General features: G+C 56.5%; 2 protein-coding genes across 2 annotated transcripts; both read left to right on the top strand.

The window, feature by feature from the left end:
* Positions 1 to 2,969: 2,969 nt before the first annotated feature.
* Positions 2,970 to 16,164, top strand: rusf1 (RUS family member 1; the record flags this gene model as incomplete). Its single annotated transcript, XM_069923177.1, is given in 18 exon segments — positions 2,970 to 3,059; positions 3,653 to 3,730; positions 5,014 to 5,050; positions 5,053 to 5,127; positions 7,634 to 7,680; positions 9,171 to 9,202; positions 9,736 to 9,805; positions 9,807 to 9,842; positions 11,146 to 11,199; positions 11,201 to 11,242; positions 12,223 to 12,241; positions 12,244 to 12,292; positions 13,659 to 13,843; positions 14,283 to 14,340; positions 14,498 to 14,534; positions 14,536 to 14,569; positions 14,865 to 15,023; positions 15,822 to 16,164. Coding segments are annotated over 18 exon segments (1,275 nt in total), but the record flags the coding sequence as incomplete, so codon positions are not given.
* A 379-nt stretch (positions 16,165 to 16,543) lies between these two features.
* On the top strand, positions 16,544 to 22,445 carry LOC138758322 (tRNA pseudouridine(38/39) synthase-like). Its single transcript, XM_069927075.1, is given in 6 exon segments — positions 16,544 to 17,537; positions 17,540 to 17,556; positions 18,621 to 19,132; positions 19,615 to 19,630; positions 19,632 to 19,806; positions 21,918 to 22,445. Coding segments are annotated over 6 exon segments (1,929 nt in total). The 5' UTR covers positions 16,544 to 16,741; the 3' UTR covers positions 22,331 to 22,445.
* The last annotated feature ends 2,967 nt before the right edge of the window (positions 22,446 to 25,412 follow it).

Here is a 25,412-nt window from a genome sequence, read left to right as displayed (position 1 = left end):
TAAATGGAGGGGATGGGGAAAGCGGGAGGGGAGAAGGTGGAGGAAAAGGGGGAAACGGAGAAAGTGGAGGGAGAAAGGGAAAGGGAGTGGGGAAGAAGGGAGAAGGGGAGGTGGAGAGGGAGAGGGAAAGGGAGAAGAGGAGGGGGAAAGGGGAGAGGGAACGAGGGGAAGAGTTGGGAAAGATAGGTGGAGAGGGGGGAGGAGAGTAAGGAGTGGGTGAGAGAGGGGAGAGCGGAAAGGGAGGGGGAAGGGAGGGGAAAGGCAGAGGGGAGAAGGGGAGGGCAAAAGGGAGAGGGGAGAAGGGCAAAAGGGAGAGGGGAGAAGGGGAAAGGGAGAGTGGGATGGGGGGGGGCAAGGGAGAGGGAGAATGGGTGAGTGGTGAGAGGGAGAAGGGGAGGGCGGGGAGAGGGAGAAGGGGAGGGCGGGGAGAGGGAGAAGGGGAGGGCGGGGAGAGGGAGAAGGGGAGGGCGGGGAGAGGGAGAAGGGAGGGCGGGGAGAGGGAGGAGGGCGGGGAGAGGGAGAAGGGGAGGGCGGGGAGAGGGAGAAGGGGAGGGCGGGGAGAGGGAGAAGGGGAGGGCGGGGAGAGGGAGAAGGGGAGGGGGAAGGAAGTGGGGGAAAGGCAGAGGGTGAGAAGGGGGGAAGGGGAAAGGCAGAGGGTGAGAAGGGGAGGTGGAAGGCAAAAGGGAGAGTGAAGAAGGGGAGGGGGAGAACGTGGAAGGGGAAGGAGAGGGGGAGAGGAAAATGAAGAGGGGAGGGGTAAAGGGAGGGGGAAAAGGGCAGGGGGAAGGGAGAGAGGGGAGGGGAAAGGCAGAGGTGAGAGAGGGGAAGAGAGGAGGAAAAGGGAGAGGGAGAAGGGAGGGGAAAGAGAGAAGTGGGAAATGGAAAAGGGAGAGGGGATGAAGGGGGAGGAGAAAGGGAGACGGGGGGGTTAGAGGGGAAGTGTGGGGAAAATTAGGTGGAGTGTGGGAGAGATGGGAGGAGGGAGAGTAAGGGAGTGGGTGAGAAAGTGGGAGGGGATGAGAGAGGGGAAGGGGTAGAGAGAAGGAGAGGGGAGGAAATGGAGGGGAGAAGGGAGGAGAGGGGGAGGGGAAGAGTGGGGAAAGGTAGGTGGAGAGGGAAGAATGGAGAAATGTAGGTGCAGAGGGGGAAAGAGAGTGGGGAGGAGAGAGTGGGTGAGAGAGTGGGAGGGGAAGGGGTAGAGAGAGGGGGAGAGTGAAAGGGAGGGGAAGAAGAGGAGAAGGGGAGGGGAAAGGGAGGGAGAGAGGGAGTAGGGGAGGGGGAAAATGGGGAAGGGGAAATGGAGAGAGGGGAGAAGGGGAAAGGAGACATGGAGGGAGAAGGGGAGGAGAAGGGGTGGGGAAAGAGTGTGGGGAAGGGTAGATGGAGGGCAAGGGAGGAGGGACAGGAAGGGAGGGGGTGAGAGAGTGGAAGGGGAGCGAGGGGGAAAGGGAGGGGAAGAATGGAAAGGGGAGGGGAGAAGGTGAGGGGGAAAGGGAGAGAGTGAGGGGAAAGGGAGAGAGGGAGGGGAAATGGTGAGGGGGAAGGGAAAGGGAAGGGCGATGGGGAGAGAGAGAAGCAGAAGGGGGTGGAAATGGAGGGGATGGGGAAGCGGAGGGGAGGGGGAAAGGGTGAGGAGAAGGTAGAGGGGAGGGAGAGGGGAGAAGGGGAGGGTTATTTTTTTTTTTTTTTTTATTTTTTTATTTTTTTTTTTTTTTTTTGTTTTTTGAAGGAAAGGGGAGAACAGGGAAGGGGAAATGGAAAGGGGGAAGGGAGGGTTAGAACGTGGAAGTGGAAATGGGGAGGGGAGAGGGTGAGGGGGGAGGGAGAGGAAAAGGGGAAAGGAGAGGTGGTGGGGAGAGGGGGAAATGGAGAGGGGAGGAGGAAGGGCAAAGGGAGAAGTGGGAGGAGGAAGGGAGAAAGGGAGGGGGAAGAGTGGGTAAAGAGATGGAGAGAGGGGAAAGAGTGGGAGTGCATGGTTGGGTGAGAGTGTGGGGGAAAGAGTGTGAGGGGAAGGTGATGGGGAGAGTTAGTGGGTGGGGGTAAGAGGGAGGGGGAGAATGAGGGAGGAGAGGGAAAAAGGGAGGGGAAGGGTGGAATGGGAGGGGTGAGGGAGGAGAGGGAAAATGGTGAGGGAAAAGGGAGGGGAAGGATGGGAAATGGGAGGGAAGAGGTTGAGGGGGAAAGGGAGTGAGGATTGGGAAAGGGTGAGGGAAAGGGAAAGGGAGGGGAAAGGGAGAAGGGGGAAAGGAGAGGGGAAAAGGAGAGGGAAAGGAGAGGGGGAAAAGGAGAGGGGGAAAAGGAGAGGGGAAAAGGAGTGGGGGAAGAGTGGAGTGGGAAGGGGGGTGAGGGGTTGGGGAAGTTGATGGGTGTGGAGGGAAGAGAGGGGGTGTGGGGGAGGGGTGGGGAGTGGGTGAGTGGGAGGGGGTGGTGAGGGGGAAGGGGGTGAGGCGAAGGGGATGAGAGAGGTTGGAGAGAAAGGGAGGGGGAAGAGGTGACGGGAGTGAAGAAAGAGGGTGGTCAGGGAGAGGGGTGAGGAAGAGAGGGGGAGGAGGGGAAAGGAGAGGGGGTGAGAATGGGGGAAGGGGAGGGGGAGAGAAAGGGGAGGGGAAGGAGAGAGAGGAAGGGGAGTGGAGAGAGAGAGGAAGTGATGTGAGGGAATGGGAGGGATGATTAGAGACTGGGGAGGGATGATTAGAGACTGGGAGGGATGGAGGGATAGGGTTCAGTCTAGGGGACATAGGATATGGAGGGGCGAGGGAGAGTGTGGCGTATCAATGGCCAATTGCAATCAGCAGTGGATCTGTTCGGGACCCCTGGGTTTGTTGAGCTGAATTTTAATTCCTTCCCTTCCCCTCCAACCCTCCCTGAACCATCCCCCTTCCTCCTCCCCCCCTCCCTTCCTTTCCCCACAGACCCAGCCATGGACAGGACGGTTCTCTGCATGGAGCGCTACGGCACGGGTGTGACCTGCCACTACATCCCCGGACCCACAGGGGAGGCTGAGGGAAGAGCAGGTTCAGAAGGGCCAAACAGCTGGCTCCCTGGTGGCAGCACTCTCAGTGAGAGGGGGGGGAAGGGGGAACGGTGGGAAGGGGGAGTGGTGGAGGGGAGAGGGGTGGGGAAGGGTGAGTGGTGGAGGGGAGAGGGATGGGGAGTGGGGGTAAGGTGGGGAAGGGGAGGTTGGGAGGGGGGAGAAGATCCTTGGTCTTGGATGGAGGAGGGAGAGCCCACGAACTGTCAGAACTGGTTGGGACTCAAACCACAGCTGGGGGGGGGGGGGTAATGCTGGGGGGGAGGTAATGCTGGGGGGGAGGGAGGAGCAGAAAATGCTGGGGATGTGTCACTGAGCGCTACACGTGCGTCAGAATAGTATAAATGTGTTTGATGTACCACATGCATGTCCAACGGTACTGACATGTATATGAGATGCCACACACGTCAAATGATACTGACGAGGCTCTATGATGCGACACGCAAGTTAAATTATACTGACGTGTCTCCAACCTGCCACACGCTTGTTAAACAGCACTGACGTGTCTCCAACTGGCCACATGCGTGTTAAACAGCACTGATGTGTCTCCAACTGGCCACGCGCGTGTTAAACAGTATTGACATGTCTCCGAACCACCACACACGCCTCTCTCTCTTGCAGGATGTCTTCCTCCCACAAGGTTACCCAGAGAGTGTGAGCACAGACTACCTTCCCTACCAGACCTGGGACACAGTACAGGTGAGTGCAGGGGGGGTGGAGGCAGCAGGAGAGTTCTGGACACTGAGTGTGGAGAAGAGAGGGATCTGGGAATACTGATACATAATTCCCTGAAAGTGGCATCACAGGTAGACAGGGTTGTAAAGGGAGCTTTTGGCATAATGGCCTTCATAAATCAAAGTATCGAGCATAAGAGTTGAGATGTTATGGTAAAGTTGTATAAGACATTGGTGAGGCCAAATTTGGAAAGATATCAATGAGATGGAAAGAGTGCAGAGAAGAATTACTAGGATGTTGCCTGGACTTCAGAAACTGAGTTACAGGGAAAGGTTAAACAAATTAGGACTTGATTCCCTGGAGCCTAGAAGAATGAGGGGAGATTGATCGAGGTATTTAAAATAATGAGGGGACAGACAGAGTAAATGTAGGTCGACGTTTCCCACTAAGGCTGGGTGAGATACAAACCTTCATTGCTGGAGGACCAAATTTAGGAGCAGGGAGGTCCTGCTGCAACTGAACGAGGTCCTGATGAGGCCGCATCTGGAAAACTGCGTGCAGTTCTGGTCTCCATTCTCGAGATCTAGAGGTGGTGCAGAGGAGGTTAACTAGGTTGGTTTGGACTGGGCTCGCTGGAATTGAGAGGAATGAAAGTGGATCTTACAGAAACATAAAATTATGAATTAAGAGGAGGTGTGTAAGTTGTTCCCATCAGTGGGGACGAGGGGACATAGGCTCAAAATCTAGGGGAGTAGATTTAGGACAGAGATGAGGTGGAACTGCTTTCCACAGAGGGTGGGAAATCCACTGACCGTGGAAGCAATGGAGGCAACCTCAGTTAGGACAAGGTTGGATGCATTTGTACATCGTCAGGGAATTAAGGGAAGTGGGGAGAAGGTGGAGATGAGGCCAACATCAGATCAATTGCGATTACATGAAGGGCAGAGCAGGCTCAACGGGCCGAATGCCCCTGCCCCTAGTTCTCGTGTCCTTGAGGGTGAAAGGGGAGAAATTTAGGGTGGACATGGGAGGGGAATTTCAAGCAGGGAGTGGTGGGGCTAGGTGAAGTGGTGAACACAAGGCTTGATTTAGTTTTGACATTTGGACAGGAGGGATATGGACAGGTCAGTGGAACGAGGCACAGACAAGATGGGCGAAGAGGCCTGTTACCGTGTTGTAATGTCTGAACCCACCCCAGATCACGGAGTCAGGGATGGGTGGAGGAGTTTTTGGTTGAGCGATTAGGGCAGGTTTTAACGAACATGTCTGTCCCACCCTCCCCACTCACCAACAACCCCTCCCTATAGGCATTTGCCAGCACCATCACAGGAGCCCTGGCCACACAGTCGTACTGAGGGGAGTGGGAGTGGGGGACAGGTCAGCCACAGTGGCAGGAGCCTCACTCACCTGGATGCTGAAAGGTAAGAAAGGTGTGTGGTATCTGAGACTTTGCACCAACTGGGGTCTTTCCGTCCCTCTCTCCCAGGGAGATATCTATACCCTGACCGGGGTCTGTCCGTCCCTCTCAGGGGAATATCTGTACACTGATCAGGGTCTCTCTGTCCCTCTCTCAGGGGGATATTTGTACATTGACGGGGTCTCTCCGTCCCTCTCTCTCGGGAGATATCTGTACACTGACCGGGGTCTGTCCGTCCCTCTCAGGGGAATATCTGTACAATGACCGGGGTCTCTCCGTCCCTCTCTCTCAGGGGGATATCTGTACGCTGACCAGGTTCACTCTGTCCCTCTCTCTCAGGGGGATATTCTGTACACTGACTGGGGTCCCTCCGTCCCTCTCTCTCGGGGGATATCTGTACACTGACTGGGGTCCCTCCGTCCCTCTCTCTCAAGGGGATATCTGTACACTGACCGGGGTCTTTCCGTACCTCACTCTTTCAGGGGGATATCTGTACATTGACCCGGGTCTTTCCGTCCCTCTCTCTTTCAGGGGGATATCTGTACACTGACCGGGGTCTCTCCATCCCTCTCTCAGGGGTATATCTGTACAATGACCGGGGTCTCTCTGCCCCTCTCTCTCAAGAGGATATCTGTACAATGACTGGGTCTTTCCGTCCCTCCCTCTCAGGGGGATATCTGTATACTAACCGGGGTCTCTCCATCCCCCTCTCTCAGTGGGATACCTGAACATTGACCGGGGTCTCTCCATTCCCCCCCCCCCCGCCACTCTCTCTCTCTCTCTTTCTGTAGACTGACCGGGGTCTCTCCTCATTCCCCTACTCTCCCCCCTCTCTCTCTCCTTCCTCCCACCCCTGTGCCCTCTCTTCCTGTGGATCACCTCAAAAACAGCAACTCATATACACATGTGCTCTTCATCGACTACAGCTCAGCCTTCAACACCATTATTCCGTCAGTGCTGGTCAACAAGCTCCAAACCCTGGGCCTCTGTACCCCCACTTTGCAACTGGATCCTTGACTTCCTCATTGGAGACTACGGTCAGTACGAATTGGAAGTAGCATTCCTCCTCACTGATGACCAACACAGGTGCCCCCCAAGGCTCCATGCTTACCCCACTGCTCTACTCATTATACACCCACGACTGTGTAGCCAGGCACAACTCCAATGCTGAACATGTTTGCCGATGACACCACGGTTGTCGGCAGAATCACAGACGGCAACAAGAAAGGGTACAGGAGGGAGGTGGATCAGCTCGTTGAATGGGGTCCACAACAGCAACTTTCCTCAATGTCAGCAAAACCAAGGAGATGATGGTGGATGTCAGGAGGCAGTTTGGGGAACACAACCCAATCATCATTGAGGGTAGAGAGGGTCACGAACGTCAAATTCCTGGGGTCACCATCTCCGAGGATCTGTCCTGGAGCCTCCACGTTGATGCAATCACAAGGAAGGCTCGTCAGTGGTGAGACTTGTGAAGGGGACTGAGGAGATTTAGTCGTCACCGAAAACTCTCGTAAAACCTCTACAGGTGGACCTTGGAGAACATTCTGGCCAGTTGCATCACTGCCTGGCATGGAAGCGCCAACTCTTGGGGCAAGAATAAACTCCAGAGGGTTGTTCACTCGGCCTGCAACATCACGGGCACCAGACGTCACTCTATCAGGACATGAGGTGGGGGTCTTCAAAAAGCGGCCTCTATCCTCAAAGAGGATAGAGGCCCTACCCCCCTAAGCCAGGCCCTCTTCACTCTGCTACCATTGATCCAGGAGCCTGAAGATGAGAATCAATGGCACAAGGACGGCTTCTTCCCTGCTGCCACCAGATTCCGGAATGATCCATGAACCACAGACACGGCCTGACTTTTCGTGCACTGTTATTTTTATGTTTTATAGTAATGTCGTGAGGTGGTTATAATATGAACGTTTGCCCTGTGACGCTGCTGCAAAACATCGAATTTCAGGACTGGTTCATGACAAGAAGTTCTGATTCTCTCCCCTTCTCCCCTCCCTCTGTGCTCCCCACTCCTGCCCTCTCCCCCACTATCACCCTCTCTCTCATCCCTCCTCTCCCTTACCCCCTCTCCCCCATCCCTCCCCCTCCTCTCTCCCCCACCCCCTCCCCTCTCCCCCATCTCACCCCCATCCCTCCCCTCTCCCCTTTCCCTCTCCCTACTCTTCTCCTCACCCCCCTATCACCTTCTCCCCCCTATATCCCCCTATCCCCTAACCCCCCTCACCCCCTCCATCCGCCCTCTTCCTCTATCCCTCTCTCACCCCCTCTCCCCCTCTCTATCCACCTCTCCCTCACCTCCACCTTCTCTCTCTCCCTATCCCCCTCTCTCTACCTCACACCTCTCTCTATCACCCTCTCCTCCTCTCTCTCATCCTCATCCCCCTCTCTATCACCCTCTCCCCCCCTCTCTTCCTTCACCCCCCTCCCCTCCATCCCACCCCTCTCTCTCTCCCCACCCATATTTCTGCTCCCTCTTACCCTCTCCTCTCTTGTTCCAGATGGAACGTCGATGATCGGACGGATTCTCTTTGCCTGGGTGAAGGGGTGAGAATGGTTCCCTCCCTCCTGGTGTCCCCACCTCTCCATCACACTCACTCCACCTCCCCACCGGACCATGTCCCAGTACATGGAGAGAGGCCATGGACCCTATTCCACGAAATACCCCTGCATCCAACCCTCACCCACCTTCCACCCCATCCCCTCCTTTCCCAAACTCCCCACCCCTCCAGATCTCTGAGGAAGATCCACAGAGTTCTCCAGCATGCACACAGTGCATTCGGCCCATCTCCCTTCCTACTGGCCCAGTCCCAGGCTTGAGCCTGTGTTTTTGCCCCGCCTCTGTCTCAGAACAGAGAATGTGGGAAGGGGTTGCGGGCAAGCACAGGATGTTGGGGGTCAAGAGAATAGGGAGTTACAGGGGAGAGAGGAGTGGAAAGGTGAAGGGAGAAGGGAAAAGGAGAGAAAGGGGCAGATAAAGGGAGAGGGGGGAGAAATAGGAGGGAAAAAGGGGAGAGAGTTTTGAGAGAGAGGGGGAGGGGGAGAGCGGTGAAGGGGAGTGTGGTCTCACTGGAGATTTGAAGAGTTGTAACCCCTACTCCTGAACTCAATCCCCTTATTAATGAAGCCCAGCATCCCACAGGCCTTCTTGACTCTCCTATCAATCTGTGCGGTGACCTTGTGAGATGTATGGATTTGGAACCCAAGGTTCCTCTGTTAATCCACACTATTAAGTAACCACCCATTAACCCTGGACTCAGCCTCCTGGTTTGTCCTTCCAAAATGCATCATCTCACACTTAACTGAACTTGATCGTCCACTTCTCTGCCCAACTCTGCATCCTGTTGATAACCTCTTTTCACCTTTGACAACCTTCAGTCCATCCATAACTCCAACCTTCAGCTCCATCCACACCTCCTCCAACCTTCAGCTCCATCCACACCTCCTCCAACCTTCAGCTCCATCCACACCTCCTCCAACCTTCAGCTCCATCCACACCTCCTCCAACCTTCAGCTTCATCCACACCTCCTCCAACCTTCAGCTCCATCCACACCTCCTCCAACCTTCGTGTTACCTGCAAACTTACTGACCATCCTTCCGCCTCTTCATCCAGGTCCTTTATAAAAATCCCAAAGAGCCGGGGTCCCCAGACAGATCTCACTATCCCTCTTGCAGTCAGTAGGGGGTCAGTCGAAATCACCCATATCTATAATCTTGTATTTCCTGCAAGAGAGGGGAAGGGGGGGGAGAGTGAGGGGGAGTGATTGGTAGGGGGGGGGGTAGAGAGAGGGGAGGAAGAGAAGGGGAGGGGGAGAGGGGGGGAAGTAGGGGAGAGAGGAGTGGAGGGAGTGGGTAGACTGAGGGGAGCAATGAGTAGTGGGGGGGAGAGACGGAGAGACCTCTTCCCAGAAGGAATTGATCTCCCCATTTAACAAGGCGAAGGGCAGTTCCATTCTAGGATTGCCTCCCTCCACACCCACCACGGCACATCTGGATCCCACTGAACCACTCCTGATCTGCACCTTGTCCCCACAGGGACCCAGCTAGATCGTGATGCAAAGCAATGGAGGTGAATCTCGCAAAATGTCCCTGGGAGTGTGTGACAGGACGGGGGAGTAAGAGTTTCACTCTGTGACCTACCCTGGGACTGTGTGACGGGATGGGGGAGAGGATTTTCACTCTGTGTCCCACCCCGGGAGTGTGTGACGGGATGGGGAGAGGAAGCTTCACTCTGTGCCCCACCCTTGGAGTGTGTGACAGGACAGGGGAGAGGGAGCTTCCCTCTGTGTCCCACCCCAGGAGTGTGTGATGGGGACCGTGGGAGAAAGAGTTTCACCTGTGACCTACCCCGGGACTGTGTGACGGGATGGGGGAGAGGGATTTTCACTCTGTGTCCCACCCCAGGAGTGTGTGACGGGATGGGGAGAGAGGGGACTTCACTCTGTGTCCCACCCTGGGAATGTGTGACGGGACGGGGGAGAGGGAGCTTCACTCTGTGTCCGTGTTCCCCCACCCCGCCCCGGATAGTGCGTGATGGGACAGGGAGAGGGAGCTTCAATTTGTGTCCCACCCCTCACCTATGCCCCTCTTTCCCCCTCCCAGGATGCTCGCCGATATCCTCAATGATGTGGCCATTTTCATCGAGATCGTAGCGCCCCTGTTCTCGGACATAGTTCACTTTGCTCATCTGTGTCTCCTGCTTGTTGAAGGTGGGTCCCCAAAGTGGAGTGATGGGATGGGTGCAACCTCTTGGTGGGCCCCTCTCACTGAGAAGGTCAAGGTGGCTTGGTTACTGTAGTGGTTAGTACCATGGCCCTTACAGCACTAGGGATCGAGGAACAAATCCTGAGCTGTCTAAGGAGTTTATATGTCCTCCTCGTATCTGCATGGGTTTTCCCCAGAGGCTCCGGTTCCTCCTACCCTTCAAAATGTACCGGTGGGCTAAAATCAATTGGGTGTAAATGGGCAGCATGGCTTGTGGGGCGGAATGTTACCGTGTTGTATGTCTAAACTCTCTCTTTTCTGATCAATCAGGGATTAATTTTGCACCTTATTTGTGACAGAAAATTTAATTTTTCTGTATTTGCCCAGTTTGTTTACTGTTCTCTTGTTTGGAGACGTAACTTTCCTTCAGTTTACAGAGAGGTAGAAATTCAGCCCGACCTCCAGGAAAACCTCAGGGTTGTATGTGATCCCGTGTATGTTCTCTGACAATAACTAGACTTCTCTGAACCTCTCTGCCTCCCCACCCCACCCTCTCATCACACCCCCATCCACACCTCTGTCTCCCTCTCTCCATCCCTCCCTTTCATTCACTCTTCCCCCTCCCCTTACTCCCCCCTCTTCCCCCTCTCTCTCCGTTTTCCCCTCCCTCCCCCTCTTTCCCCTCCTCTTCTCTCTCCCCCTCTTTCCCCCTCCCCTATCTCTTGTCCCCACTCCCTTCCCTCCTCCCCTCTTTATTTTCCATCTCTCGCCCCCTTTCTTTTCCCCTCTCCCCCTCTCTTTACCCCTCTATTTTCCCCCATCTCCCCTCTCTATTCCCCCCTTTCCACCTCTCCCATTTCCCCTCCCTCCCCTCTCTTTTTCCCTCTCCCCCTCTCTTTTCCCTCCATCCCCTCTCTATTTTCCCCTCGCCCCTCTCTGTTCCCCACTCCCTCTCTTTCCCCCTTTCTTTTCCCCTCCCTCCCCTCTTATACCCTCTCTCCCCCTTAATTTTCCCCTCTCCCCTATTTTCCCCTACCCCTCTCTTTTCCCCTCTTCCCCTATCTCTTTTCCTCTCTCCCCCTCACTCTTCCCCCCTCTCTCCCCCTTTTCCCCTCCATCCCCTTTGTCCCTCTTTCCCCCCTCCCAATCTCTCCCCGTTTTCCCCTCTCCCCCTCTTTTCTCTTCCATTCCTGTTTACCACTCCTTTCCCCCTCCCCTATATCTTTTCCCCTCTCCCCCCTCCCTCTCTTGTTCCCTTTCTCCCTCTTTTTCTCCCCCTTTCTCCCTCTCTTCCCCATCCTCTCCCAGTCAATCGTCGGTGTTTCCGGGGGAGCTTCACGTGCGGCATTGACCCTTCACCAGGGCCCGGAGAGATAACATGGCCGACGTGTCTGCCAAGGATGGAGTCAGGTAGGGTGGTGGGTGGAGGGAGAGGGGTGGGTGGACAGGAAAGTTATTAGGGAGTAGCGGAGAGGGTGTGGGTTGATGGGGTTAGGGGAAGGGAAAGCACAGAGGGTACGGAGTGAGGGAAGGCGACAGAGAAAGGGCAGGAGGCGAGTGGGCAGGGAGGGGAAGCGGAGAGGAAGGGAGGAGTGTGGCTTGAGGGGAGGGAAACGTGTGGGGAGAGGGAGTTGAGGGGGTGGGGAAGGGGATATTGGGAGGGGAAAGGCGAGGAGTTGAAGAGAGGACGGGTTGGTTTAGGGTTGAGGGAGAGGGAAAGAGGGAGGGGTGGAGGTGACGGGAGCCGGAGGAGGGAGGTCAGGGGTAATGAGGAGGGAGGGAAGGGGGATTGGCTGGGTAGGAGTTGAAGGAGGGAGGTGGTGGAGGTGAGTGGGACGAGGGTGGAGGTAGGAGGAGGGGTCGAGCGGGGGTGTGGTTATGGAGGGGAAGGGAGCTGGGATGGGGAACGGAGGGTACGCAAAGGACAGGGAGTGGGAGAGAAGGTGAGGGGGAGGTTGTCGGAGGAGGGAAAGGGAAGGGGTGAGTGGGAGGGCAGAGAGGAGGTGGAGGAGAGGGATTTGGAATGGGGTTGGGTGGTCTAGGTGGTGGGTAGGGGATGGGAACGGGTAAGGGAGATGAGGTGAGGGGTGGGGGGAGATGTGGAGGGGAGATTAGGGGAGAGGGAGAGGAGATGTGGGTTGGGGTAGGGGAGATGAGGTGAGGCATAGGGAAGATGAGGGGAGGGGAGATAGGGTAGTGGAGATGAGGGGAGGAGTGATGAGGAGAGGTGAGGGGAAATGGGGAGGCGAGGTGTGATGGTAGGGGAGATGAGGGGAGGGGTGAGGATAGGGGAGATGAGGGAAGGGTAGGGGAGATTAGGGAAGGGGTAGGGGTGAGACCTCTGGCTCCCACCTCCCTCACTGACGCATTTCCATCCCCCCACAGGAGACCCTCGTCAACCTGGCCGCCTGGTGACCAGCATCCTCCTCTCTCCGTTCACCTCTGACCACCTCCTGTACGTCAGGGAGAAGCCCGACTCCTGACCCCCACTCCCAGAACCTGACCTCTGAACCCCAACTGCCTGACATTGAACCCTGGCCAAGATTCCTTTGCCTCTGTCACCATGATCCCTTGGCACTTGACACATACCCTTAACTCTATGCCCTTACACCAAACCCTGTGCTGTCCCTCTGACACCTGACCCCTGAACCACAATCCTTGCCCTGACACTGAGCCCAAACCCTTTGACCCGATACCAAATCTTGACGCTGAACTTTGACCCCTGACGCCATACCCTGACCGCTCTACCCTGACCTCGAATCCTTGATATCCTTCCCTGATCCTTTAATCCTTGACCATTTGACCCTTGATATCAGACCCTGACCCAAAATCTTTGACACCCTAACATTCAACCCTAACAACCAATCCTGGATCATGGAGGGGAGCAGGGAGGGTGTTGCTGAGGGAGACAGGTGAAAACACAATGTAACTAATAGATCCTTCTCCCCCTCCCACTCTCTGTCCCCTCCCTCTGCCCTCCTGCTCTCCGTCCCCTCTCTCCCCTCCTGCTCTCCGTCCCCTCTCTCCCCTCCTCTCAGTCCCCTCTCTTTCCTCCTCTCCCTCTCCCCCTCCCCTCCTACTCAGTCCCCTCTCTCCTCTTCTCACTCTCCGTCCCATCTCTCCCTCTCCCACTCTCCATCCCCTCTCACCCCCCTCTCCTTTCCCTCCTCCTTCTCTCCCTCTCTCTCCCCTCTCTTCCCCTCCTACTCTCTGTCCCCTCTCTCCCCTTCCCTCTCTCTCCCCTTCCCTCTCTCTCCCCTTCCCTCTCTCTCCCCTTCCCTCTCTCTCCCCTTCCCTCTCTCTCCTCTTCCCTCTCTCTCCCCTCCCCTCTCTCTCCCCTTCCCTCTCTCTCCCCTTCCCTCTCTCCCCTTCCCTCTCTCCCCTTCCCTCTCTCTCCCCTTCCCTCTCTCTCCCCTTCCCTCTCTCTCCCCTTTCCTCTCTCTCCCCTTCCCTCTCTCTTCCCCTTCCCTCTCTCTCCCCTTCCCTCTCTCCATCCCCTCTCTCTCCCCCTCTTACTCTCCGACCCCTATCTCTCCATCCCCTCTCTTCCCCTCCCACACTCTCTGTCCACCCCTCTCCCCCTCCCACTCTCCTCTGTCCCCCTATCTCCCTTTTCTCTCCCCTTCCCCTCTCTCTCCCACCTCTTTCCCCGTTTCTCCTCTCCCCTTTATCTCTTTTGCCCCTTCTCTACCCCCTCTCTCGCCTGCCACTCTCCTTCGCTCTCTCCATATCCCTTCTCTCTCCCCTCTCATTATCTCTCGTTTTATCTCTCTTTCCCCCTCTCCCCCCACCCTCTCGCCCCTTACCCCCTCATCCTACAGCCTGACCCACCTCCTGTTCTGCCTCTTCACTGCCCTCCACCTCTATGCCAACTATCGGGCCGTCCGCTCGGTTGTGATGGAGACCCTCAACCCCAGCCGCCTCCGCTTGCTCCTCTCCGACTTCCTGAGGGAGGGGTTCGTCCCCCCACCTGGATCTGTAAACCTGCGCGAGCCCCTCCTGCCAGGTCAGTCCCTCTTGCCAGGGGAAGAGGAAGGGGATGGCGAGGGGGAGGGAGGGGAAGAGGAAGGGGAAGAGGAAGCGGGTGGTGATGAAGAGGGGGGAGGGAGGGGTCAATTCAGGAGGGAGGTGGAGGGGATTGTAGAGGGGTGGAAGGGGTTCGAGAAGGAACAGTCAGGGTTCGAACAGGAGGGGGGTTCAGGAGAGCAGATGGCAAGGCAGGATATGTGGTAGGGTCGGAAGGAGTGAGGGGAGGGGACCGGGAGTGAGTCAGGAAGGGGGGAAAACACTAACACACCCCAGATGTCTGTGGGGGGGGGGGGGGGAAGAACAGGGAGTGTTTGGGGACAGAGTTTGTGGGGGGTTTCTCACGGGCCGATAGGGAGGTCACGGGGTGGCGGCGGGAACAGATGTGGAGAGACTGTTAATAATTCCCTCTGTTTCAGCCTTTTGTAGGAGGGAGAAAGTTCGGCTCGGAACCTCTCTAAACACCATCTTACACAGGTCAGTATAAACCCCATCGAACCCCTGGACCAGACCCCAGCCTGTGACCTCTTCCCGGGGATCTGTTATTCTCTGTATTAAACCCCACCCCCCCACTGAACCCCTCTGTCGAGACGCTGCAGTATCTGCACCCCTGATCTATGTTGCTCGTCCACAGGACTGACGACTATGAAAGAGCAATCCAGAATAACAATGAAGAATTATTTAATTGGAGTGCATCAAAAGACGGGTGAGTGGACATCGCTGTCTCGAATAGGAGGGAGGGGACGGTGTGTCTGATCCCCTGCTGGAGGGCTGTCTGACGGCTGGAAGGAGGAGGGGAGTGGCACTGGAGTAAGGAAGGGAGTAGGGGAAGGACAAAGGGAGGGGAGGCACGAAAAGGATCCACATCCTGGACGATTTGTCTACTGGGTGGGTGTGCTTATCCCTGCAGGAGGGGGAGGAGGAGAGAAGGAGATGTGGAAGGAGGGAGCAGAGGCGAGAGGAGGGTCCCATGTTCAGACTGACCTGGACTCTTCCTCCAGGGGAAGTGTGTGTGTCTCTACGGGAGGGGGCTGGGAGTCAGGACATGATCCAGGGAGCCCTCCATGCCGAGATTCTCGTTTTGCTGCTCTGTCGGGACGGGGCAAGGGTCCGAGTGGAAGCACCAACTTGGGAACAGCTGCAGCGCGAGGTCCAGACCGGTGAGTGGTCCCCTGACTTCTCTCACCTCGAGTTCTCCCATCGACCCCAGACTGTTCCCCCAATCCCCGAATTCTCCCTGTCCCCCTGACCTTCCCCCGACCTCTCTCTCCGTCCCTTGACCTTCCCCGACCTCTCCCCATTCTCTGACCTTACCCCGACTTCTCCGTTTTCTGTCCTTCTTCCGACCTCTCCTGTCCCCTGACCCCCCCAGCCTCTTCCCTAACCACTCCCTGTCCCGATCTCTCCTTCTGACCCCTGACCTTGCTCTGTCCCACTGACCCCCCCAACCTCCACGTCCTGCCTGACATCAGACATCTCCCGATTCCCAACCCTTTCCCATCCCCTAACGTCTCTCCCTGACCCCTCCACTGTCCTCCCAACAGTCACTGATGCCCCCTCTCTCTCTTCCCCTTCTCCCTCCACCTCATCCTCTCTCCTCACCCCCTTCCTCCCCAAATCCCTTTCTCTCTCCCCACCCCCTTCCTCTCCATCCTTTTCTCTCCCCTTTCTCCCCATCCCCCTTCCTCTCACCATCCCTTTCTCTCCCCTTCTCTCTCCCCACCCCCTTCCTCTCCCCATCCCTTTTTCTCCCCCTCCTCTCTCCTCTTCCCCTTTCTCACCCCCTCTCTCTTTCTCCCCTCTCACCACCCCTTCCTCTCCCCATCCCTTTTTCTCTCCCTTTCCCCATCCCTTTTTCTCCCCCTCCGCCCTCTCTCCCCCACCCCCTTCCTCTCCCCATCCTTTTCTCTCCCCTTCCCCCCCTCTCTCTCCCCCCATCTTTTCTCTCTCCCCCCCAGCCCAGGATGATCGTCTGTGGGACGTGGTCGCTGCAACCCATCTCCTTGTCGACCAGCTCTGGCCAGGCTTGCTCTCGGAGGCCCAGGCAGCGGGTTGGTGGACGGAGAGGAACCAGCTGGGTGCAGAGGAGTGGAGGGGACGATGGGGGCTGATGGAGAAGAAGGGGCAGTAGATGGGAGGCGGGGTAGGGGACCCAACCCAAGGGCATGCTGTAGTACCACCTGCGGCCAGTGAAAGGCAGCTCTGCCACCGACAGGACATCTTCCCAACAGGCACTCCACCTGCTCTCTGTACTATCATCCGCCACCGTACATGGTGGGAAATAAACCAGAGTAACATCCACACTGTGTACATGAATGTCATTGGGTTCACTCTTCCCCATTGCTCCCTCCCCATCACTCACTTATTGTGGGGTCATGAGGTCATTTGGGGGGTCGTCTGGGGGTTGGGGTCATTTGGAGATCGCTGGGGGTTATGGGGTCGTTTGGGGGGTCGTCTGGGGGTTGGGGTCATTTGGAGATCGCTGGGGGTTATGGGGTCGGTTGGGGTCACGGGGTTGTAAAGGAGTCGCTGGGAGTCATGAGGTCGTTTGGGGGGTCGTTGAGGGGTTACGGGGACGATGGGGAGGTCTCGGGGTGGCGGCGGGAACGATGTGGTTGCTCTTTCAGTCTCCTGCCGGCAGGTGGCGATGTAGCGCCTTCTACGCAGGCGTGTTGCCGTCTACCCACTCCCCCGATCCGCGCAGGCGTGTTGCCAACGCGGTGATCACCAACCGCCGGCGCCTGAGAGGAGGGAAGCGGGTTCCCCAGTCCCCCCTCCACCGCCGGGAGGACGACGCCGCTCCGAAGAAAAACCACGCCGTGCATGCGCTGGCGCGGTGGCGACCGGAAGTGATTCGTGGCGCCGCGTGACGCTCGGTATGGACTGGTGTCCCCAGGACGGAGGGGCTCAGGGTGGAGGAGCACCGTGTCTCCACGGCAGAGGGACCCAGGATGGAGGAGCCTTGTGTTGCCACAGCGGAGGAGCACAGAATGGAGGGGCCTTAGGTGACAGGCCCCAGGGTCCTCACGTTGGATGCCCACAGGGTGGAAGGCCCCACAACGAGGCAACCCTGTGTTCCCATGGCCTAGATCCCCATAACAAATCGAATCTGTATCCCCACGGCGGAGATCCTCTCGGCAGAGGTCCCTGTGACAGAGTGAATCCTTGTCCCCACAGGGGAGGTCTTTGTGACAGAGTGAATCAGTGTCTCCACGGCAGAGTTATCTGTGACAGAGCAAATCAGTGTCCCCACAGTGGAGGTACCTGTGACAGAGTGGATTTTTCCCACAATGGAGATCCCTGTGACAGAGCAAATCTGTGTCCCTGCGGCGGAGGTCCCTGTGACAGAACGAATCAGTGTCCCCATGGCAGATGTTCCTGTGATAGAGGGAATGTGTGTCCCCACAGCGGAGCTCCCCCAGATGAAATTGGGAGCCCCCTACCTCCGGGACCCCGCGCCAAGCAGAGGCAGCGGCCCTTTGACTTCAGCCAGCATGGCCGGAGGCTGGTGGCAGTGCGGCTAGCCTACCTGGGCTGGGGCTATCAGGGCTTCGCCAGTCAGGAGAACACCAGCAACACAGTGGAGGCCAAACTGTTCGAGGCCCTGACCACCACACGGCTAGTGGAGAGTCGGCAGACGGCAAACTACCACCGCTGTGGCCGCACAGACAAGGGGTCAGTGCCTTTGGGCAGGTAAGGAGCACTCATACATTACCCTACCAGACCCACTTGATCCCCTCACCCACTCAAACTCCCCCTCCCTCCTTCACACCCCACTCACCTCCCATTCCTCCCTTCCCCACTCCCTCATCCCCTTTCCCCCTCCCCACACCCCTGCCTCCCTCCCCAACTCCCCATCCCATTTCCCACTCCTCTAGCTCCACACTCCTCCCTCTCCCATTCATCCTTCCCCCACTCTCTGTCCCCATGCCTATCCTCCTGTTCCAACTCCCTCTTGCCTCCCCTCCTCTCACCCCTCACTCCACTCCCTCACCAACTTTCCCATTGTTCCCTTCCTAGCCCCTGACCTCCCACACAGTCCCTCCTGGCTTCTGAGCCCTCCAGGCCTCTCTCCCCCTCCCTCCACACCTCATTCTCTTCTGCTTCCCTAACTCCCTTCTCCCTCCTTTCTTTTATCCCCTCCACTCACTCCCTCTACCTCCCCTCATCTCACTCTCTCTCTCCTTCATTACGAGATGCTTGGAAAATACATGGACTGTAGAAAGAAGTTAGGATAGCGAAAAGGAGGTATGAGGTGACTAAAGCGAACAGGGTGAAAGTAAATCCAAAGGGTTTTTACAAATATGTGAATAGAAAAAGGAGAGTGAAGGATAGAATTGGTCCACTAGAGAATTGGAGCGGACAAATTTGTGAGGAACCGAATGAGATGGGGGAAAATATTGAATGAGTTCACTAAGGAGAAGGATATGGAATTGGATAGAATAAGTGAAGCAAAAAGGGGTAATTATGGAAAACATTGGATTAGGAAAGAGGGATGTTGGAACTTCTGAGGCATATAAAGGTGGCTAAAAGGAGAGGGGGGCCGGACAGGCTGGGATGTGTTCCCACTGGGGTGGGGGAGACCTTTCAGAAGTTTCTAAAACCTCAATGGGGTGGAAATGAGGGGGGAAAATCCTCCCTTGCCCCATGAGATGGAGGGGGTGATGCAGGGGGAAGGGGGATCACTTGGACTGGGGTTCGGAGGGAGACGAGGTAAATGCATATTGTTCCATAAACTCTCTCCTCTCTCCCCCCAGGTGATCTCCCTGTACCTGCGCTCTCGGACAGTGGGGCTGGACGGTTCCCCTCTACCCGGGGCCGTGCAAGAGCTCCCCTACACCCACCTGCTGAACCGTGTCCTCCCGCGGGACATAAGAGCTCTGGCCTGGGCACCTGCACCCCCCGGCTTCAGTGCCCGCTTCAGCTGCTTGCACCGCACCTACCGCTATCTCTTCCCGTCAGCAGGGCTGGACCTGGAGCGGATGGGCCAGGCGGCCACCCTGATGCAGGGCAGCCACGACTTCCGCAACCTGTGCCGCATGGATGTGGCCAATGGGGTGGTGAACTTCTGGCGCACAGTGCTGTCTGCCCGCCTCCGGCCCCAGGGCCCCGGCCTCTGCTGCCTGGAGGTGCGGGCCCGGGCCTTCCTGTACCACCAGGTGCGCTGCATGGCTGCTGTGCTTCTCCTCGTCGGCCGGGGCCTGGAGGAGCCCAAGGTGGTAAGCCGGCTGCTGGACGTGGACAGCAACCCCTGCAAGCCCCAGTACAGGTGAGGCTTGAACCCTTCCCACTGTTCCCTTCCTAGCCCCTGACCTCCCACACAGTCCCTCCTGGCTTCTGAGCCCTCCAGGCCTCTGACCCCCTCCCCCTGACCTCGCTCCGGACTCTTCCTGACCTTGAACCGTTCCCACTTGAACCCTTCCTTTCCCGACCTCTGACTCCCACCCCTGACCTCTCTGCTGTTCCCCCTCCTGATCTCTGAACCCTGATTATCTGACACCTGTCCCCTCCTGACATCTGATTCCTTCCTTTTCTGACCCATGTCCCCCTCCTAACCTCTGATCCTGTTGTCTGATCTCTGGAATTACCCTCTGACCCCTCCCCTATCTGGCCCCACCGACCCCTGACATCTGACCCGTTTTGCCCCTTGCTGACCTCTGGCCCTCTGTTCTTCTGACCCCAGACTTTTGCCCTCTCCTGATCTGTGATCCTATTAGCTCAGCTCTGACGTGAACCCCCCCTCCCCCACAGCATGGCAGTCGACTACCCCACTCATCCTCTACGACTGCGCCTACGAAAACCTGGAGTGGATCTTTGACCCAGAGGTACACGCCTTCAACCTGGCCCACCTCCAGGAGCAGTGGGCCTGCCAGGCCATCAAAACCCGGATCTTGTACTCCATGCTCACCGGAATGGGGCACCCACCAACTCCGCTGGCTCCAGGTAGGGGTCTGGGGTGGAGAGGGAGGTTACCCTCCAATCTCTAGGGTGGTACAGGGTGAGCTGTGGGGAGTTTCGAAGGGCAGCAAGAGCTCAGGTTACAAAGGGTGGGACATGGCAAATGGTAGGGATGGACGCAGGGGAGGGATCTCAAGGTATGAGAGTGGTACACGGTGAATGGGGGGAATGTCAAGGGATGGAGGGAACTCAAGGGGATGAGGCTGGAACACTGAACAGTGGGGAATGGGGATGGATGGAGAGAGCTCAGGGTACAAGGCTGGGACACGGTAAATGGTGGGGAGTGTTAGAGGGACGGATCGCGGGTACAGTGAAGACTGGGGATGGATGGAGGGAGCTCGGGGTATGAGGGTGGGACATAGTGAACATTGGAGAGTGTCAGAGACGGACAGATCTTGGGGTACCAGGATGGGATATGATGAACGGTGGGGAGTGTCAGAGATGGACTGATCTCAGGGTACCAGGATGAGACATGGTGAACGGTGGGCAGTGTCAGAGACGGACTGATCTTGGGGTACCAGGATGGTACATGGTGAATGGTGGGCAGTGTTAGAGACAGACAGATCTTGAGGTACCAGGGTGGAACATGGTGAATGGTGGGCAGTGTCAGAGATGGACGGATCTCGGGTACCAGGGTGGGACATGGTGAACGGTGGGGAGTGTCAGAGATGGACTAATCTCAGGGTACCAGGATGAGACACGGTGAACGGTGGGGAGTGTCAGAGACGGACTGATCTCGGGGTACCAGCATGGGACACGGTGAACGGTGGGCAGTGTCAGAGACGGACGGATCTCGGGGTACCAGGATGGGACATGGTGAATGGTGGGCAATGTTAGAGACAGACAGATCTTGAGGTATCAGGGTGGAACATGGTGAATGGTGGGCAGTGTCAGAGACGGACGGATCTCGGGTACCAGGATGGGACATGGTGAACGGTGGAGAGTGTCAGAGATGGACTGATCTCAGGGTACCAGGATGAGACACGGTGAACGGTGGGGAGTGTCAGAGACGGACTGATCTCGGGGTACCAGCATGGGACACGGTGAACGGTGGGCAGTGTCAGAGACGGACGGATCTCGGTTACCAGGGTGGGACATGGTGAACAGTGGCCATTGTCAGAGATGGAATCACAGGGTACCAGGATGGAACATGGTGAATGGTGGGGAGAGTTGAGTGAAGTAACATGGTCGATTACTTAAGAGTGTGGATCCATACATCCCCCAAGGTCGCTGCACAGATTGATAGGAGAGTTGAGAAGGCCTGTGGGACACTGGACTTCATTAATAGGGGGATTGAATTGAGGAGTAGAGAGGTCATGTTGCAACTCTACAAACCTCTGGTGAGACCACACGTGGAATATTGTGTTCAGTTCTGGTCACCTCATTACAGGAAGGATGGGGAAGCTGTGGAGAGGGGGCAGAGGAGATTCACCAGGATGGTGCCTGGATTGGAAAACATGTCCAATGAGGGAAGGTTTGCAGAGCTGGGACTTTTCTCTTTGGGGTGTAGAAGGATGAGAGGAGATTGATAAGCGTAGACAGGGTGGACGGTCAGCGCCTGTTTCCCAGGGCAGGATGAGCAAACACCAGAGGACGACTGTACAAAGTGGAGGGAGGGGATACATCAGGGGAAGGTTTTTACACAGAGAGTGGTGGGGGCCTGGAACACCTGGCCAGTGGAGGTGGTGGGGGCTGGAACATTGGGGGTATTTAAGGAACTCTTAGACTGACTCATGGATGGAAGGAAAGCAGAGGGTTACAGGATAGGGAGGGAGAGGTTAGATTGTTGAGTAGGAGGTTTTTGTGAAGGAGGAAGGGGGTTCTGGGAAGGAGGGGGTTCTGTGAGGGGGATTTAGAGTTGTGGAGTTGGTGTGCAGGGGCTAGCACAACACTGTGGACAAAGGGCCTCTCCTTTGTTGTTCAATCCACTCCAAGCAGGAGGAGGCTCCCTCACTGAAGGGGAGGGGGATTTTTTTTCTGCGCAGGATGGTGCAAGGGTGGTTGAGGGGAGTGGACAGGGAGGTGCATTGAGGAGGGAGAGGTAGGACTTGTAGGGCCCCTCACCCCTGACGTCCCTGTGCTTGCGTTCCCCACAGAGGAGGAGGCCGCGGAGGAGGAGGAGCAGTGTGCTCTGACGGTGTGGGGCCGGAGCCAGGAGCCGGTGGCCAACCTGCCTGCTGCCCTCCAGGAGGGGGTCCACCCAAAGAGGTACAAGCGGCTGATGGAGAGGCAGACGTGCGAGGCCCTGGAGGCGCGGATCCAGCACTACGCCAAGCGAGGGCGCCTCCGGCTGCCCAAGGACATGAGGGGGGCAGAGGGGACAGGCCTGGAGGGGGAGGTGGGGATGGGCTCGAAGGGAGCAGCCACAGGCCAGGATGAGAGGAAGGGCGCAGAGAAGTCTCGGGAGGGGCAGCAGGACCCTGCGGAGCCTCTGGAGGGTGATGGGCAGGGGGACTCTGCTGAGGCCTTAGAGGAAATGGAGGATCAGCAAGACCCTGCGGAATCCTAAGGACTGGAGGGACATCAGGACCTTTTGGTGCCCAGGGGAGGGGATGGACAAGGTGCAGAGATGGAGGAGAGAGGGAAGGGGGAGAGAGAGAGAGAGAGAGATAGTGGGGGAGAAAGGGAGAGAGAAGGGAAAAGGGGGAAAGACGGGGAGAGGGGGGGAAGGGAGAGAGACGAAGAGAGAGGAGGGGGAGAGGAAGGGAGAGAGATGAAGAGAGAAGAGGGGGAGAGAGAGGAAGGAGGGGAAAGGGGGAGAGGGAGATAGAGAGAGAGAGGGGGAGGGAGAGAGATGGAGAGGGGAGGGGGAAGAGAGAGATGGGGAGAGAGGGGGAGGGACAGAGAAAGGGAGAGGGGGATGAAGGTAGGGACGGAGAGAGGGAGACAGAGGTGTGGATGAGGGTGTGAAGAGAAAGAAGGGTGGGGAGGCAGAGAGGGTCAGAGAGGACTAGTTATTGTCAGAGAATATAAACGAGATCACATACAAACCTGAGGTTTTCCTGCAGGCCGGGCCGAATTTCTACCGGTCTGTAAACTGAAGGAGAGAACAGTGAACAAACTGGGCAAATACAGAAAAATTAAAAATTCTGTCACAACTAAGGTGCAAATTGAGTCCCCGATTGAGTTTGTGATTGGGGGGGTCTGATGGTGGAGGGGTGGCAGCTGTTCCCAAACCTGTTGCTTCGAGTCTTGTGACCCTGAGACATAGCACTCCCCTATGGGGTCTGACTGCCATCAGCTCTGTACAGGCTTCACGCGGCCCATGGGAATCTCTGCCCCAGATGGCGGTGCCGGTGATCGGCAGTGGCCACGAGGGGCTGCAGACTCCAAGGGAGCAGGGGAACTGAGACCCTGTGGTTCAGCCCATACCATTTGCATTGTGGCACCTAATCAAGTTTTCTTTTAAAAGCACCAACCATCCATTTTGTAAAACAAATCTTGTGCTTAGATTTCAGGGATGTCTCTCAATGAAACTTCATTGTGCAGAGTCTGCAGAGGGACGGAGATCGGTTCAGTGAGTGGGCGAGGGTCTAGCAGATGGAGAACATGACAGCATAGTCCAGGCCCTTCAGCCCTTGATGTTGTGCCGACCTGTATATTCCTTCTTAAAAAAAAAACTAACCACTCCTTACCCCGTAACCCTCTGTTTTCCTTCCATCCATGTGTCCATCTAAGAGTCGCTGAAATGCCCCCAATGTTCCAGCCTCCACCACCACCCCTGGCCAGGCGTTCCAGGCCCCCACCACTCTCTGTGTAAAAAAAAAAACCTTCCCCTGACGACTCCCCTCCCTTCACTTTGTACAGACGTCCTCTGGTGTCTGCTGACCCTGCTCTGGAGGCAGTGGTCAGGGCAGTCCAGTGCTCAGGTTATAGGATGCGGGAAGTCAGGGACAGCAGGTTTGTTCCTGGTGACAACGCCTGCAGAAAGGGTGCCTCCATCTGCAGTTCCTCACAAACCGCGTTAGGGAGCTGGAACTTGGTGAACTCTGGATCTTGAGGGTGGCAGAGGTAGTGTTTCAGGGAGGTAGGAGACAGGCAACTAGGTGACTGTCAGGCGAGGGAAGGGGAAGAGGAAGAGGCAGACAGTGCAGACTTGGTCGTTTCCCTTGACAAGTAAATCGTTTCAGATACTGTTGGGGGGACGATCTACCAGGGACAAGTCTGGCGCAGAGGCTCAGAAGGGAAAGGGGGAGAAGAGGAGAGTGATGGTAACTGGTGACTTATTGGTTAAGAGACCATATAGGAGGTTTGATGAGAGAGTGAGGCTCCCAGGTGCCAGGATCAGAGACATTGATCGCGTTCATATCATTCTAGAGGGCGAGGGAGAGTAGCCAGATGTTGTGGTCCACGTGGGGACCAATGACATAGATAGAAGTAAGGATGAGGGAGGTCCTGATGAGGGAATATAGGGAGTTAGGAAGGAAACTCAAGGGTGGTAATCTTGGGATTGCTGTATGTAAGGGTAGGAATAGGAAGTTGTGGCTGGAGAGTTGGGGCAGGGGTGCAGATTTGTGTATCATTGGAATCTCTTCTGGGGAAGGTCTGACCTGTACAAAAAGGACAGGCTGTACCTGAAGAAGGACCAATGTCTTGGTGGGCAGGTTTGCTCGAGCTGTTGGGGAGGGTTTAAACTAGTTTGGCAGGGGGGGTGGGAATCAGAATGTGAGGGCAGAGTGTTGGTAAATGTGAGGTGATCCTCTTTGGAAAGAAACATGGGCGATCAGATGACTATCTAAATGGAAAGTGATTGCAGCAGGCTGCCACGCAGAAGGACCTGGGAATTGCAAAAGGTTGGTTTGCAGGTGCAGCGGGCTGTCAAGAAGGTAGATGGGACACTGGCCTTCATTGCCGGAGGGATAGAATTTAGGAGCAGGGAGGTCCTGCTACAACTGTACCAGGTACTGGTGAGGCCACATCGAGAGAACTGGGTGCAGGTCTGGTCTTCTCACTTGAGGAAGGATGTACTGGCTCTGGAAGCGGTGCAAAGGGGGTTCACCAGGTTGATTCCAAGGATGAGGGGGTTGGTCTAGGCGGAGAATTGAGTCGTCTGGGACAGGACTCACTGGAATTTAGAAGAATGACAGGGGATCTGAGAAACATCAAAATTATGAAATTTTATAGATAAGATGGAGATAGGAACATTGTTGCCATTGGTGGGGGAGACTAGAACTAGGGGGCGTAGCTTCAAGATTCAGGGGAGTAGATCCAGGACGGAGAAATTGCTGCCCGTTGAAGCAGTGGAGGCAACCTTAGTGAATGTATGTTCTTTTCTTTGGCTTGGCTTCGCGGACGAAGATTTATGGAGGGGGTAAAAAGTCCACGTCAGCTGCAGGCTCGTTTGTGGCTGACAAGTCCGATGCGGGACAGGCAGACACGATTGCAGCGGTTGCAGGGGAAAATTGGTTGGTTGGGGTTGGGTGTTGGGTTTTTCTTCCTTTGCCTTTTGTCAGTGAGGTGGGCTCTGCGGTCTTCTTCAAAGGAGGTTGCTGCCCGCCAAACTGTGAGGTGCCAAGATGCACGGTTTGAGGCGTTATCAGCCCACTGGCGGTGGTCAATGTGGCAGGCACCAAGAGATTGCTTTAGGCAGT

Source organism: Narcine bancroftii, chromosome 3 (assembly GCF_036971445.1).
Source record: "Narcine bancroftii isolate sNarBan1 chromosome 3, sNarBan1.hap1, whole genome shotgun sequence".
Taxonomy (NCBI): Eukaryota; Metazoa; Chordata; class Chondrichthyes; order Torpediniformes; family Narcinidae; genus Narcine; species Narcine bancroftii.
The sequence above is the reverse complement of the archived record's forward strand: the minus strand, read 5'-3'. Positions and strand labels throughout refer to the sequence as shown.